The 16,965-nt window shown below is 46.2% G+C and overlaps 1 protein-coding gene across 3 annotated transcripts in view; it reads right to left on the reverse strand.

Annotated features, from left to right (window-relative positions):
• The window catches only part of RBM44 (RNA binding motif protein 44), a 124,692-nt gene that overhangs the window by 14,537 nt on the left and 93,190 nt on the right, over positions 1–16,965 (reverse strand). For all 3 annotated transcript variants that reach the window (XM_077272301.1, XM_077272303.1, XM_077272302.1), the window contains 2 exons: positions 15,452–15,525; positions 3,394–4,669 (listed from right to left, as the gene is read on the reverse strand). In XM_077272301.1, the coding sequence (XP_077128416.1) occupies positions 3,394–4,669; positions 15,452–15,525 (1,350 nt within the window). The remainder of the gene's footprint in view (positions 1–3,393; positions 4,670–15,451; positions 15,526–16,965) is intronic.

The raw sequence follows: 16,965 nt of genomic DNA on the forward strand, positions 1-16,965 counted from the left end.
AAATACGTTACCAAAGTCGACGTTTTCGCCTGTCAATCAGGCTGGTCTGGTCATATGGGCGTGGTGACATCTCTGTTTCTCCCAAAAGATCCTCCTCATCTTTCCGTTGGTGGCGTAGTGGTGTGCGCATGCCCAAGTGCCGAATCCACGGCACAGGTGAGGAAAAAGAGCGCTATCTGCGCTATACCCCTGGTGATCGGTGGGCGCGGCCATCTTCCTGTGGCCGCGCGTGCTCAGATGGAGCGCTCTGCTGCCAGGGGCTTCAGGAAAATGGCCGCGGGATGCCGCGCGTGCGCAGATGGAGATCGCGGCGGCCATTTTCCTGAAGCAGAGTTCGCATCTCAGCTTCAGGAAAATGACCGCCGCGATCTCCATCTGCGCACGCGCGGCATCCCGCGGCCATTTTCCTGAAGCCCCGTGCAGCAGAGCGCTCCATCTGCGCACGCGCGGCCACAGGAAGATGGCCGCGCCCACCGATCACCAGGGGTATAGCGCAGATAGCGCTTTTTCCTCACCTGTGCCATGGATTCGGCACTTGGGCATGCGCACACCACTATGCCACCAACGGAAAGATGAGGAGGATCTTTTGGGAGAAACAGATGTCACCACGCCCATATGACCAGACCAGCCTGATTGACAGGCGAAAACGTCGACTTTGGTAACGTATTTCGGCAGCATAGGTGGGGAATCGGGGTCCACAAAATGCACTATTGTAATGCACAGCTCAGGCCCTATTTAACAGTATTTTTATCTCATACGGAAAAAACGGGGTGATAGGTTCCCTTTAATAGAAGCAGCAGCAGAGTACTTTAGCAGCACCCTCCACCCCTCTCCAAAGACATTAATTGTCAACTTTAAATGGTTAATTTCAGAAGAATAATTTTTGACAATGCACAGTAAATGAAAACTTATTAATATGCAGACTAAGTTCAACAAAGCTATTTGTGTACCGTTGTGTCACTTTCCATCTACTTCTTACCCTTTGTGCATATAGCTTCACATAAACCCCTTCCTCTCATGTGCTCCTGACTGAACCGACCCCTCGAGTTATCAAGCTAATCTAACTGCAGAATTCCTTTTAGGCCTCAGTGAACTCTTCTCCAGTACAGCTCTGTGCCTGAACAATTTAATCTTCTGCCAACTACATGAACATAGCTACCTGTTTGGTTTTACATCAGTCAGTTAAAGCTGGTCATAGCAGAGCCCAACAACCTTTCAATTCTCCAAACTTCAGTGTTGAGCCGTGTTTGAGGTCTCCTGCTGACAAATCGTTTTTTTAAAACTGGAAATGCCACTATTGATGCACATGTCAAAAGATAAACCTCTGTCATATGCATCAATGGTCACTAGTCTCAGCACCAGACAGACACAGCTCTACCTCTATAAAAGGCCCCATTCTACAGTATATCCTGTCATCTATACATAGACCCCAACACATCCTCCTGCAGAATTTCTCGTCTCATTCCCTCCATACAGAGCCTCCTCCTACAGTCTCTCCTCTCAGTCTCCTGTATGCAACTCTACATACATCATATTTCTCCTCCAAGCCCCTGTATACAGCCCCATTGTACACTACATCCGCACCTCTTAATTACCAGCACACTGCTGCTTCTTGGTATATGCACTATAATGAAGGAGTTTCAGCCATTCCAAGGCATCATCCCTCACAGTACAGGCTCCATTCTAGACACATCGCAAGGCACAGCTATGCTAGCAGAATAACAGCAGCGAAACACTGCACATAATCGCCAGGACCAACTGAACTATTATAGGACAATTCCAATGGCAACTAAAGGCTAAATAGAGCTTGGAGGGTCAACGTTAAGAGGGAGATATGGGCAAAACAAGGCAGGCTTCATAATGGATTATATTGGAAAAGATTAATATACAATGTGTGTACATTATTACAAGACCACATTGTGGTTGGGAATAACTTTTTAACCTAATCGGAAACTAATCGGGGTTTAGGAGGCTATACAATACAATTTAATGTAATATATATTTTTTTATGCTTTCATTTTACAATTTAAATGTTGGAGTTAAACCAATAATAATAAAAAAAAACGTTATTGTCTACAGCGCCGACTTCACGCCGACGTTGCAGCAACGAGTAAGTGAGCTTAGCCTCTGCCCGACTCACTGAGCGCACGCATTGGCTGCAGTGCAGTTGAGGCAACTCCAGCGCTGCAGACAGTAACAGACACTAGGAGCCGCGGTGGAGTCTCCGTGCTGAAACCAGGAAGGGTAAGTAAACCACATTTTATTAAAAAAAAAAAAAAAAAAAAAAAAAAACTACAGCTGAAATCAGGGGTTCTCTGAAAATCCTTTTAAATCAAAAATTCCTATTAGCTCATATTAGAATAGTGCATTATTTACATGCAACACATTTCAAAGTGTGTGACTGTAAATGATCAATTTTGTTTGAAGGCAAACCACAGATCTTACTTATTAGACCATCTTTAGAAGTGGGTATGTAATTTTATATATTTTGCCAAATAAGTATCAAATGTGCCTAAAACGATTAGATCTCACACTAAAATGAATGAAGGCGAATCTGACAAGCCAACTCACATCCTTTTGCATGACTATACTGGCACCCAACAACTGTGTTTAAAAAATTGACAGCTTAAGACCCAAATGGGGCTCTGAAGCCACGAGATGAGGAAGGAGGATTCAACTATGACAGCAGGCAGACCATTAAATATGCTTCAGATGTCTTAAAGAGAACCTGTCACCCCGTTTTTTCGATGAGAAAAATATGGTTCAATAGGGCCTGAGCTCAGCTGCGAAAATACCTTAGTAATCTCTCTGTTTTCGTATGTCAATCACCCCATCCGGTCCAATGGGCGGGGCCTAATCGCCGTCTCTCCCCCCACTCCTCGGCGTCTCAGACGTAACTAGATCTGTGAATAGCACAGATTGCGGTCAGTTTCTGAGGTTGCGCATTGAATTAGCGTCTCTCACGTGCGCAGTATGCTTTGACCAACTGTGGGCAAAGCATGAAATTATTGCGCATGCGCCGGCTGTTGACCCTATGCTCCGGAAGCATAGAAAGACTTCCGGGCACAGAGCGTCAAGGAAAATGCCGGCGCATGTGCAATAATGAGTTGAATGCTTTGCCCACTGTTGGGCAAAACATACTACGCACGCGCAAGACGCCACTTGAATGCGCAAGCGCAGAAAACTACACCAACACAGGAAAGAAGATTCGTAGGCGTGATTGACATACGAAAACGGAGAGATTACGAAGATATTTTCACAGCAAAGGTGGGGAACATGAAATGTACTGATGTAAAGCTGAGCTCAGGCCCTATTAAACCTTATTTTTATCTCATATCGAAAAAACAGGGTGACAGGTTCCCTTTAATAGTGAAGAGATCACTGGAGCTTTACCATTTTTCCAGGTGGCAGAGAACCTCTTGGCAGGGATGTGATACTTGAGCTTGCGTTATCCTGTTTTGAACACTGTGTCACGACTTTAGAGTTGAAATTGGGATTTACAGATAGCTTATTGGCTGAAGGTATTGTGACACTGGGAGGAACAAATGTTGGAGATCTTAAAGGAGCTGCAGATTTGAAGTTTTCTGGTCCAGAGATATTTTTCTGCTCATCACAAGAGGAGAAACAGTCACGGACAGTATTTCCTACATCACAAATGTTTACTGTAGTAACGGACACAGACATTTTAAGTGAATCGTCTTGAGATGCAGTTTCTGAATGGCTAGGTTTTGCACTGCTGGATGCAGCATACCATATACCTTCACTGACAGATTTCACTGTAGCAGGTTTACCGTCCATAACCTTTACATCAGTGTCTCGTTTTAATGGCTCAGTTTTGTCATTAGGGACTTGTACCTGGTTCAGTACAACAGGACGCAAAGTTCCAGAGTTGCTTTGCTGCTCTGTGCCATGAATGGGTTTCACTGGCTTTGCACGGACATGACTGCCATGTTCTTTACCAAACCGATTATTTTCATTAGGTTTCTTGCCAATAACAAAGCAAAAAGGATGCGTCGCGGCAGGCATAGGAGGATGCGTCGCGGCAGGCATAGGAGGATGCGTCGCGGCAGGCATAGGAGGATGCGTCGCGGCAGGCATAGGAGGATGCGTCGCGGCAGGCATAGGAGGATGCGTCGCGGCAGGCATAGGAGGATGACGGTTAGGCAATTTATATAAAGTATAAGAAAAAGGAACATACATAAAATTTGGTATGCTGTTAAATTCTGCATATGAATGTTGCGCCGGCAACATCCACTGGTAATTGGGAGTCCTAGAGTTACAAAAGCCAAATGTATTGGATGGTGGGCCAGGTGGAGGCCTTAGGTTATTATTCATGTAAGGATAACCTTTGTTGCTTGGCATATTTACATACGGATTTGTCACACTGCCACAAACTGGTGCAGCCTGGGTCCAATCACACTGGGATGAGCCACTCTTCGGTATGTGTGACCCAGAACCTTGTTGGGGCTCAAACATCTCAAATCTACCTTTTCCATCTTGTGGAATCTCTCCAGAAACAGATTTTATTTTTTGAAAAGCAAGTGAAAGATTGTAATTGGGAGTCTTGATGACGCGAACTTTTAATTTTTTCCCAAAAAACATCTTTCCATCCACTTCTTTTGTGGCAGCTTCTGCTTCTTCTGACTTCCTGAAAGTCAGTACTGCATAACTAGAGGGTGAGGGAAAAAAAAAAAAAATTGAAAACCATCATATGTAGAGCATTTTCATGAAACGTGTGTGTGTCAGATATATATTGTAGAATTAGAAGGGAATAACCCACTTAGTGATTCTCCACAGCACTTATATTATACACGGATTTACAACACGCACATTATGTACATGATGCACAGATCTGTGTGTGTACAGATCTCTGCTTCATGCAAATACACAGATCTGCTATGTCTATGCACACAGACCTTTGCACAGGTCCTGATGGCTTTATGGCTAAAAGGAGAATTTATTTCTTTATCGCTTCATTGGGGGACACAGGTAACTATGGGTGTATGCTGCTGTCGCAAGGAGGCTGACACTATGCAAAAAAAGGGAACTAGCTACTCCTCCGTAGTATACACCCACCGACAGACACAAAGTACCACAGTTTGTGCTCAGTGTCTGTAGGAGGTGGACCTGAATCGTCAGATCCGCTGCTAACCTTTGTTCCCTTACAGGTTTTATTGTTTTTAGTAACATTCTCTTTTTGTCTTTCAGATACAGCATTTCAGGGAAGCAGGGTGTTATTCTCATTCTGTCTTCCCAGGAGAGGCGGCTGAGCGAGCAGTGTGGTGTCGCCCACATCGCAACTCTCAGACCGCTGGCAGGATATTATCCCGTCACCCTCACAGGTGCTCCAGGGCCTAACTGGTGCCGGTCCTAGCCAAAAATGTCCCCCTCACCCCTCTCATCAGAGAGGGCTGAGAGGAGGAAGACTCTTGGTGGTCACCGGCGGTGACCTTCACCCTGCGCTATAGGGGGTTGATGCCGTCTTCTGGATGAAGGATTCCTGATCCAGCGACCCTCTCTATCATGGGCCCCTGGACGATCCTCTTATCAGGTGGAGCCAGATTTCAAGGAAAGTAATGTATCATCGTCCCTTAACTCTGCAGCGCCCGGGAGGTTTGTTCCCTTATAGACTCCTCCTGCTCCCCGCAGCAGTATTCTAACATTACCGGGTGTCCCTGCGCGCCTCCGGTTGTCTTCCTTCCCAACATCTTACTTTCACTTTTGCCACCCCAGCTGGCCACGCCCCCCACCTCGGGCGCGCTTTCTCGGCGCTTTTTCCTCCACTTACCCGCGAGAACGCTGCACAGAACATGACGTCACTGAACGACATCGACCATCTTTTCTTCGTTAACGCCCCCCGCATTAAGCGCGCGTAATTATCGTGCGCTTTTCTCCCTATCAAGGGGCCTCCTCTCCTTGACCGGTGCAGTCCTCTGGCGGCACAGCCAATAGGAAGGACTCCTGACTAGGATCTTCGTTAATGCCGTTTCTGGCCCTGTCACTGCGTTGCCGAGACTTCGCATAATTCCATGTCCTCCGTTAACTTAGCCCCCGATTTTGGGCCCCTACTACCTGATACCGTCAGATGTGGCCAACTTTAATACCAGACCTGGACCTTGGTTAATGCCATTTCCCGGTCCTGTCATTGCGGGCGCCGAGGCTTCGCATAATTACATGTCCTCTGTTAATTTAGCCCCTGGCTTTGGGGCCTCCTCCCGGACTCTGTGTAGCCACGCCCAATTACTGGGACCCAGGCCAATAAGCGGTTGCCCTCCGCTTAGCCACGCCCCCTTACTGCTAACTAGGGCACGCCGTACGCTGAGGCCCTGTCTCCTGGCCTATGAGACAGTGGGTCTTTTTCTCTATCCCTCTCTCCCGAGACGCCCCCCGCAGGGGAAACAGTGTGTCTCTGTCTGCAGGGTGTGGGAAGATTCAATACCGTATGAAGATTTGTGCAGTCACCATCATCTTCCAAAAGGCACAACAGGCGTCCACACTGGATCTGGAGGACACTGCAGCCTGAGCAGGACAAAGCCGTCTCTATTAACAGGTAGGACCAGACCAGGCTGATTAACCCCTTCCCGACCTATGACGCATACGCTGCCTCATGAAAGTCGGTGCCAATCCGACCTGTGACGCAGCGTATGCGTCAAGGAGGGATCGCGTACCTGCAGATCAGGTGAAAGGGTTAACTCCAATTTCGCCCGATCTGCAGGGACAAGGGGAGTGGCACTTCAGCCCAGGGGGGTGGCTTCACCCCCCCCTGTGGCTACGATCGCTCTGATTGGCTGTAGAAAGTGAAACAGCCAATAAGAGCGATTTCTAATACTTCACCTATGAAAATTGGTGAAATATTACAATCCAGCCATGGCCGATGCTGCAATATCATCGGCCATGGCTGGAAACCCCGATATGCCCCCGCCACGGATCTCCTCCCCAGTCCTCTGTCCTGTGCTCCGCTCCCCTCCCCCGTACTCCTCTCCCCTCCCCCGTGTTTCGATCCCACCCCCCATACTTACTGAGCCTCCCGGTATCCGTCCGTCTGCTCCATGGGCGCCGCCATCTTCCAAAATGGCAGGCGCATGCGCAGTGCGCCCGCCGATTCATCACAGTGATCAAAATGAAAAAAAAATAGTAAATGAACCCCCCCCCCTTATCACCCCCATAGGTAGGGACAATAATAAAATAAAGAAAATATATTTACTTTTCTTTTTCCACTAGGGTTATGGTTAGAACTAGGGTTAGAATCAGGCTATGTGCACACGGTGCGGATTTGGCTGCGGATCGGCCGCTGCGGATTCGTAGCAGTTTTCCATCAGGTTTACAGTACCATGTAAACCTATCGAAAACCAAATCCGCTGTGCCTATGGTGCGGAAAATACAGTGCGGAAACGCTGCATTGTATTTTCCGCATCATGTCAATTCTTTGTGCGATTTCCGCAGCGTTTTACACCTGTTCCTCAATAGGAATCCGCAGGTGAAATCCGCACAAAAAACACTGGAAATCCACCGTAAATCCGTAGGTAACACGTAGTGCATTTTACCTGCGGATTTTTCAAAAATGGTGCGGAAAAATCTCACACGAATCCGCAACGTGGGCACATAGCCTTAGGGTTAGGGTTGGAATTAGAGTTAGGGTTGGAAATAGGGTTAAGATTAGGCTTGTGGTTAGGGTTAGGGGTGTGTTGGGGTTAGGATTAGGGTTGCGATTAGGGGTGTGTCAGGGTTAGGGTTGTGTTGGGGTTAGGGTTGTGATTAGGGTCATGGCTAGAGTTGGGATTAGGGTTAGGGGTGTGTTGGGGTTAGTGTTGGAGTTAGAATTGAGGGGTTTCCACTGTTTAGGCACATCAGGGATCTCCAAAAGCAACACTGCGCCACCATTGATTCCAGCAATCTTGCGTTCAAAAAGTCAAATGGTGCTCCCTCCCTTCTGAGCCCTGACGTGCGCCCCAAACAGTGGTTTAGCCCCACATATGGGGTACCAGCATACTCAGGACAAACTGGGCAACAACTATTGGGGTCCAATTTCTCCTGTTACCCTTGCGAAAATAAAAAATTGCTTGCTAAAACAATTTTTGAGGAAAGAAAAATGATTTTTTATTTTCACGGCTCTGCGTCATAAACTTCTGTGAAGTACTTGGGGGTTCAAAGTGCTCACCACACATCTAGATAAGTTCCTTGGGGGTCTGGTTTCCAAAATGTGGTCACTTGTGGGGGGTTTCTACTGTTTAGGCACATCAGGGGCTCTGCAAACGCAACGTGACGCCCGCAGACCATTCCATCAAAGTCTGCATTTCAAAACGTCACTACTTCCCTTCCGAGCCCTGACGTGTGCCCAAACAGTGGTTCCCCCCCACATATGGGGTATCAGCGTACTCAGGACAAACTGGATAACAACTTTTGGGGTCCAATTTCTCCTGTTACTCTTGTGAAAATAAAAAATTGAGGGCTAAATAATAATTTTTGAGGAAAGAAAAATGATTTTTTATTTTCACGGCTCTGCGTTATAAACTACTGTGAAGCACTTGGGGGTTTAAAGTGGTCACTGCACATCTAGATTAGTTCCATGGGAGGTCTAGTTTCCAAAATGGGGTCACATGTTGGGGAGCTCCAATGTTTAGGCACACAGGGGCTCTCCTACGAGACATGGTGTCCGCTAACAATTGGAGATAATTTTTCATTCAAAAAGTCAAATGGCGCTCCTTCCCTTCCGTGCCTTGCCGTGTGCCCAAACAGTGGTTTACCCCCACATGTGAGGTATCCTTGTACTCAGGAGAAATTGCCCAATAAATTTTAGGATCCATTTTATCCTGTTGCCCATGTGGAAATGAACAAATTGAGGCTAAAAGAAATTTTTTGTGAAAAAAAAAAAAAGTACTTTTTCATTTTTTCGGATCAATTTGTGAAGCACCTGGGGGTTCAAAGTGCTCACTATGCATCTAGATAAGCTCCTTGGGGGGTCTAGTTTCAAAAATGGGGTCACTTGTGGGGGAGCTCCAATGTTGCGACAATGTGACATGGTTTCCGCTAAAGATTGGAGCCAATTTTCCATTGAAAAAGTCAAATGGCGCTCCTTCCCTTCCGAGCCCTGTCGTGCGCCCAAACAGTGGTTCCCCCCCATATGGGGTATCGGCGTACTCAGGACAAATTGGACAATAACTTTTGGGGTCCAGTTTTTCTTTTTACCCTTGGGAAAATAAAAACATTGTTGCTAAAAGATCATTTTTGTGACTAAAGTTAAATGTTCATTTTTTCCTTCCATGTTGCTTCTGCGAAGCACCTGAAGGGTTAATAAACTTTTTTAATGTGGTTTTGAGCACCTTGAGGGGTGCAGTTTTTAGAATGGTGTCACTTTTGGGTATTTTCAGCCATATAGACCCCTCAAACTGACTTCAAATGTGAGGTGGTCTCTAAAAAAAAATGGTTTTGTAAATTTCGTTGTAAAAATGAGAAATCGCTGGTCAAATTTTAACCCTTAACTTCCTAGCAAAAAAAAATTTGTTTTTAAAATTGTGCTGATGTAAAGTAGACATGTGGGTAATGTTATTTATTAACTATTTTGTGTCACATAACTCTCTCGTTTAACAGAATAAAAATTCAAAATTTGAAAATTGCAAAATTTTCGCCAAATTTCCATTTTTTCACAAATAAACGCAAAAATTATCGACCTAAATTTACCACTAACATGAAGCCCAATATGTCACGAAAAAACAGTCTCAGAACCGCTAGGATCCGTTGAAGCGTTCCCGAGTTATCACCTCATAAAGGGACACTGGTCAGAATTGCAAAAAACGGCCAGGTCATTAAGGTCAAAATAGGCTGGGCCATGAAGGGGTTAATTTCTCTCTTCATAAGGGCTTAGCTCTCTCTAACCTTAGCCTATCACTTATGCCCAATCTCAGGGAGGCCCATTCCTGTCCCTGTAATCCGGGATGCCCGTGCCATCTGTAAAACAGAAGTGGCATTCAGAGAAACCCTCCAACGCCCGGGACGAGAGCACTCCCCTCCCTCCGGAGTGGGCTGTTGCCATGTCACAGTCGGTCTCAGTTCTGACTTAAGTCCCGCATTCCCCGGTCCAGGTCCTGGAACGACATCTACATTCATCTTCTGCCACCAGTGCTCTGAACTCCTCTCATGGTGATTCGCACGCACCTGACCGCGACCTTCACAGGGACAAATCGGGTATAAAGTAAAGGAACCTGCAGGCCCCTCTACCCTCCCCTGGAGGCACTCCTCATCCCATGCCCCTCCACGGAGGCGGCTTTCGGGTCGGATATGGATTCCCAGTCTCAGTCAGTTCGGTACAGACCAGACCTGGAAGATGCAAGATATGCTCAATAGCCTCATCTTGGCAGATTACCAAAATTCTTATGTATACGTATGTGGGGATTCATTCTAAGCTGCGGACACAGCTATTACTTTGCTGACTCTTGCTGGGATTCCCAGCCACTGCGGGACCCAGACTACACAGATGCATACGGACCAGTATGGATTCTAATGGACTGTCTTTTCTGGACTTTTAAGGAGACCCATTGGTATTTCCTGTATAAAACTCCCCTGATGATTCTCCTTTATTGGAGTTGAAACGCGTAGGGAGAAGAGATACATTTAGGTTATATTTTGGTTGGTGGGTGTCCATAGTAGGGCTCACTTGGGGCCTGTCCTTGTGAGGATAGGAGCTCTTCAAGGGTTTACAGGGAAGACAGGGGTAATATATCATTCCCTACCCTTGGCCCGTTTCTGTTTATCTTGGAGCCACCTTCTTTACAGAAATTGAGAGACTTCCTCCATTTGTCCGTTTAAATTGGTAAGACTGTTCCAATTTTTTTTATCTTGAGCGTCTGGTTCACCTGAGCACGTTGTTTTCATTGTCTATGTATACGTTTGTTAGGACCCGAGTATTTTATCTATATTTATTAAAGGTTATGTTTTAATTTAGTGGATATCCTCCATAGCTATTTCCATATTGATTCTGAGGGTTTAGACACGGCTAGTTCTATCATAAGCCTTAGCTGGGGTTCATACCCATGCCTCGTCTGATGCAGGCCTGGGAAGGAAGGTGCTGCAGGCGGCGGTTTTCCACCGACCAACCTGAGCTCATTTATTCCTTGGATCTTCCTATTTCCCACCCTAGGGACAGCTTTGGGACATCCCATGGTTACCTGTGTCCCCCAATGAAGCGATAAAGAAAAAGGGATTTTTGGTACTCACCGTAAAATCTCTTTCTTGGAGCCTTCATTGGGGGACAGCACCCTCCGTAACTGTTTGTACCATTATTTGGTCTATGTGCCTTCTTTGTTGGATTGGTACATATGTTGAGCTTTTGGTTGCTTCTCCTACTGCTTTAACACTAACTGAGGTACTTTGTGTCTGTCGGTGGGTGTATACTACGGAGGAGGAGCTAGTTTCCTTTTTTTTGCATAGTGTCAGCCTTCTTGCGACAGCAGCATACACCCATGGTTACCTGTGTCCCCCAATGAAGGCTCCAAGAAAGATTTTACGGTGAGTACCAAAAATCCCTCTTTTGCAGTGCATAGGGAGACTGCACACAAACTAATCTTTCTTATCTCCTTCATAACATGATCTAAAGATGTAAGATCAATTCTTCTGCGCAAATGTGATATAAGCTAAGCATAACACCTTCCCTCTTCAGGATCCACTTAAACAGTAAAAAGCAGTGTGTGACCAACGCCTAGTTTCTTTCACATTGTGTAAAACCATTTTCTAAGTCAGCTATACAGGTGCTTGTCACTAAATTAGAATATCATCAAAAACTTAATTTGAGATCTTCAATAAAAAAAAGTGAAAGTTCTATAGAGCCATTACAAACCGTGATCTATTTCAAGTGTTTATTTCTGTTAATATTGGTGATTATGGCTTACAGCATGAAGCGCTCTAAAATTTCCTGGTAGACTCTTGATAAAACACAGTGGACCTACAGCAGATTACATGGTTCCCCAAACCATCACTGATTGTGGAGACTTCACACTAGACCTCAATCAGCTTAGATTGTGTGCCTCTCCACACAAAGAAAATGCAAAATTTACTTTCATCTGAAAAGAACACCTTGTATCACTGAGCAGCAGACCAGTTCTTTTTCACGTTGGCCCAGGTAAGACGCTTCTGGGGTTGTCTATTGGTCATGAGTGGCTTGACACAAGGAATGTGAAACTTGTAGCCCATGTCCTGGATGCATCAGTGTGTGGTGGCTTTTGAACCAATGACTCCAGCAGCAAGTCCACTCCTTATGAATCGTCCCCCCAAATTTTTTAATGGCCTTTTCTTAATAATCCTTTCAAGGCTGTGGTTATCCCGGTTGCTTGTGCACCTTTTTCTACCACACTTTTTTCTTCCACTCAGCTTTCCATTAATATGCTTGGATACAACACTCTGAACAGCCAGCTTCTTTAGCAATGACCTTTTGTGGCTTACCGCCCTTGTGGAGTGTGTCAATGTCTGCCTTTTCGACATCTGTCAAGTCAGCAGTCTTCCCCATGATTGTGGAGCTTACTGAAACAGACTAAGGGTACCGTCACACAGTGCAATTTTGATCGCTACGACGGCACGATTCGTGACGTTCCAGCGATGCATTTACGATATCGCTGTGTCTGACACGCTACTGCGATCCGGATCCCCGCTGAGAATCGTACGTCGTAGCAGATCGTTTGAAACTTTCTTTCGTCGTCTAGTGTCCAGCTGTGGCGGCATGATTGCATTGTGTGACACAGGTTGTATACGATGTGCGCACAGTAACCAACGGCTTTTACATCGCAAATACGTCATGAAATTATCGCTCCAGCGCCGTGTATTGCAACGTGTGACCACAGTATACGACGCTGGAGCGATACTTATACGACGCTGCAACGTCACGAATCATGCCGTCGAAGCGATGAAAATGGCACTGTGTGACGGTACCCTAAGGGACCTTTTTAAATGCTTATGAAGCCTTTGCAGGTGGTTTTTGTTAATTATTCTAATTTGCTGAGATAATGACTTTTGGGTTTTTATTGGCTGTATGCCATAATCATCAACATTAACAGAAATAAACACTTGAAATAAATCACTGTTTGTAATGACTCTATAGAATATGAGTTTCACTTTTTGTACTGAAGAACTGAAATAAATGAACTTTTTGATGATATTCTAATTTAGTGAGAAGCACACACTATATATTTTTAATAAAATTAGATCACTGGGAGTAAATTGATTTAAAGGGAATCTGTCACCCCAAAATTCGCCTAAAAGCTAAGGCCACCGGCATCAGGGGCTTATATTCAGAGCAAAGTACTGCAGTGCGCAGGCACCGGGAAAGATCAGAGAGGCCCAGCGCCTGCGCACTGCAGTACTTTACGCTGCCCTCAACACGGCAGATAAAGTACACCTGCGTAGGAGCCGCAGCAGGAAGCAAAGAAGAGGACGTCATCGTATGAAGATGGGAGGCGCTAGAACCGGAACCGCGAAGCCCATCGGACCGGACCGCGAAGTCCATGGGACCGGACCGAACCGGGACCGCCCCTGGGTGAATATAATCTAACTTGTTTTTCTTATCTTTCAGGTGACATCTGGGGCTTATCTACAGCATTACAGAATGCTGTAGATAAGCCCCTGATGCCGGTTGCCTTAAGGTACCGTCACACGCTGCAGCGATATAGACAACGAGCCGATCGCTGCAGCGTCGCTGTTTAGGTCGCTGGGGAGCTGTCACACAGACCGCTCTCTCCAGCGACCAACGATCAGGGGAACGACTTCGGCATCGTTGAAACTGTCTTCAACGATGCCGAAGTCCCCCTGCAGCACCCGGGTAACCAGTGTAAACATCGGGTTACTAAGTGCAGGGCCGCGCTTAGTAACCCGATATTTACCCTGGTTACCATTGTAAAATTAAAAAAACAACAACTACATACTCCCCTTCTGATGTCTGTCACGTCCCCCAGCGTCCACAGGGTTACGCGCTGCTGCCGAGAGCTTCCTGCACTGAATGTGTCAGTGCCCTGGTTACAAGTGAACACATCGCTGGATCGGTGTCACACACGCCGATCCAGCTATGACAGCGGGTGATCAGCGACTAAATAAAGTTCTGGACTTCTAGCTCCGACCAGCGATATCACAGCGGGATCCTGATCGCTGCTGCGTGTCAAACACAACGAGATTGCTATTCAGGACGCTGCAACGTCACGGATCGTCGTCGTTCTCGCTGCAAAGTCGCTTAGTGTGAAGGTACCTTTAGCTTATAGGCGATTTTTGGGGTGGCAGATTCCCTTTAAATGGCAAGTGTGCCTTGTAATAAATTTAGATAAAGAGGATTTGTGGATAATCTGCACTGCTCGTATACCTTATAATAGATCCAAGTTCAAATAGGAGGTATTAGCGGTTCTTTTTTAATTCAGTGTGTTTGAGTGCTACAGACTTTTTCACGAGGGCAAAAAAACCAAAAACTTTTTTTTGTCCTGAAGATGAATTCTGTAGCACTTAAAACTGCGCTTTCTCGGTCTGATGACCCGTTGGACCTGCAGCAGCTGGATTGACATGCCTTTGGAATGTTGCGTATATACAACCAAATCGGGTTAGCATAACCTTGTTTTGAACAGCCTTATATTCACCTGGTTAAGATCCTATTGTTCAGTTCTTCTCCTAGTTTCTCCTTGTAATAAATTTGGCTGGTGCTCACAAGTCTTACATTTATGGCATATTCACAGGATGTCAAATGTATAGTACATGCAGGTCACACCCAATGCTGCGAGTGCAGAGGTGGCCAAAATTCTCATACAAATGAATAAGAATTCCGACCACCTCTCTGCTGACAGCAGAGCACAACGAGCTGCATTCAAGATAAATGCAGGATGCATTGGTAGCACCCCAAATATGTCATAGTTTTTGACTGTCCAAAAGTTAGAAAATGAAATCACACCTATGATCAGGAAATACACCTAAATTTGAGAGGTTTCTGGCATGCAGCTTAATAAATCTGTCTAAGGCTACGTTCACATTTGCGTTGTGTGCCGCAGCGTCGGCGCCGCAACGCACAACGCAAACAAAAACGCAGCAAAACGCATGCACAACGCTGCGTTTTGCGCCGCATGCGTCCATTTTTTCATTGATTTTTGACGCAGCAAAAATGCAACTTGCTGCGTCCTCTGCGCCCAGACGCGGGCGCCGCAGGGACGCATGCGGCGCAAAACGCAAGTGCGACGCATGTCCATGCGCCCCCATGTTAAATATAGGGGCGCATGACGCATGCGGCGACGCTGCGGCGCACACCGCAAATGTGAACGTAGCCTAAAAGCACAATTCTTGGTACACTGTAGCCACCTTTTCAACTTTTGGTTAGGACAAAGAAATTTTGCACAATCTGTGACTTTGTGCAAATTTTGACTTTTGGGGCTTTGTTTAACCCCCCCGAAAAAGAGTGTAAACTGCTTGATAAATGTGGGCCACTATATCAAAACCTTACCTGCAAGTCAAAGATGATTCTTCAAGGAAAACGTTCAGCACATGGTATTTTTGGAAGACTTCAATCAGCTGAAACTGCAAAGTAATACAGTCAATAGAAATACTTATAATTAATTAGATTTAGGCTGTGTGCCCACCGTGCGTTTTTTATGCATTTCCGCCACGGTTTTTGACGCAGCGGAAACGCTTAAAAACGCACTCCCATGCAATTCTATGGGATTCAGCAGTTGCTGTGCCCATGCTGCGGATATTACCACTACGGAATCGCATAGCGGTAAAATCCACAGCATGTTCATTATTGCTGCGGAATCACGGCGATTCTGCCACCATTGGATTGCATTGAAACGCTCATTTTACGCATGTGGCTATGCCCACCATGTGCAAAGTGAGCGCTTTATTTGCGGATGGTACAAAGGGTTTTGAGGAGCGGAGACTCTCCCCCAGGCCCTGGGTAACAATATTACTGTAAAAAAAAAAAAAAAGGAGATCGGGGCCGTCGGAAGGTGAGAATAACCATATTTTGTAATTTTTTAAATCATTTTTAACATTCTATTTTTTTTTACTATTGATGCTGCATATAGGCAGCATCAATAGTAAAAAGTTGGTCACACTTGTGACCAACCAGTCAATCACTTTTCCAAGAGATGCTTCAAATCGCTTGTAAAAGCGCAAGCATTCTGCAAGCTAAAAACGCTTGTGTTTTGCGGGAAAACGCATGCGAATTCCGCATGCGTTTTACCCGTGGCAGGGAGTTGCGGAAATGCTGCGGACATTTCCGCAGCATTTCTGCAACATGGGCACATAGCCTTAGTGTTATATTAGCAGAGGTTGCCCAGCAGCCTTTTTTAGCAAGTAGAAAAATAGTTAGCTGCTGCTTAGAAGCTTCCAGCATGGAAACAGAGGCCTATACACATTTTTAGATGCAAGTCCCACCGATTCTACACTCTGGCCAGATCCCAAGTTGAAGATGAAGATTTTAATGATTGCAAATAACGTAGTGTTTATCAGACTGCCCCGATACTGGAATACAGTGCAGTTAGTTATCCCATCTTCAAGCCCGCTATGCCCATTACAAAGTGAAGGCAAATTAATAGAGCCGGCATTTATATATATAATTGTCTAAGGTCCACTTCCGTCTGTCTGTAACAGAAATCCCGCGGCCGGCCGCGACCAATCAGACGCGGGGTTTCCGGGAAGGGGTGTGGTCTCCACCATCACTGCCAGTGTACAGGAGAGGGAGAGTGTACCGACCAGGAGGGAACGTGGAGGCGTCTGGACAGTGCATGTACGGCCCGGGTGAGCGAGGGAGGAAGCCGGAGACCGGGAGAGGGCAAAGAGTGGGGGGCAGAGGGGGCTGCGAGGATGCCAGCCTGTGACGACCTATTGTGTGCGGGCACCCGGAGTCCTGCGTGTGCGGAGAGTCGGGGAGAGGAAGCCGGGGACCCGACTCCCCTGCAGCATTGAACTATACTGGCGTCTGCCGGTACAGTTCAAATCAATGATGGAAAGAGCGTC

This window comes from Ranitomeya variabilis, chromosome 7 (assembly GCF_051348905.1).
Source record: "Ranitomeya variabilis isolate aRanVar5 chromosome 7, aRanVar5.hap1, whole genome shotgun sequence".
Classification (NCBI taxonomy): domain Eukaryota; kingdom Metazoa; phylum Chordata; class Amphibia; order Anura; family Dendrobatidae; genus Ranitomeya; species Ranitomeya variabilis.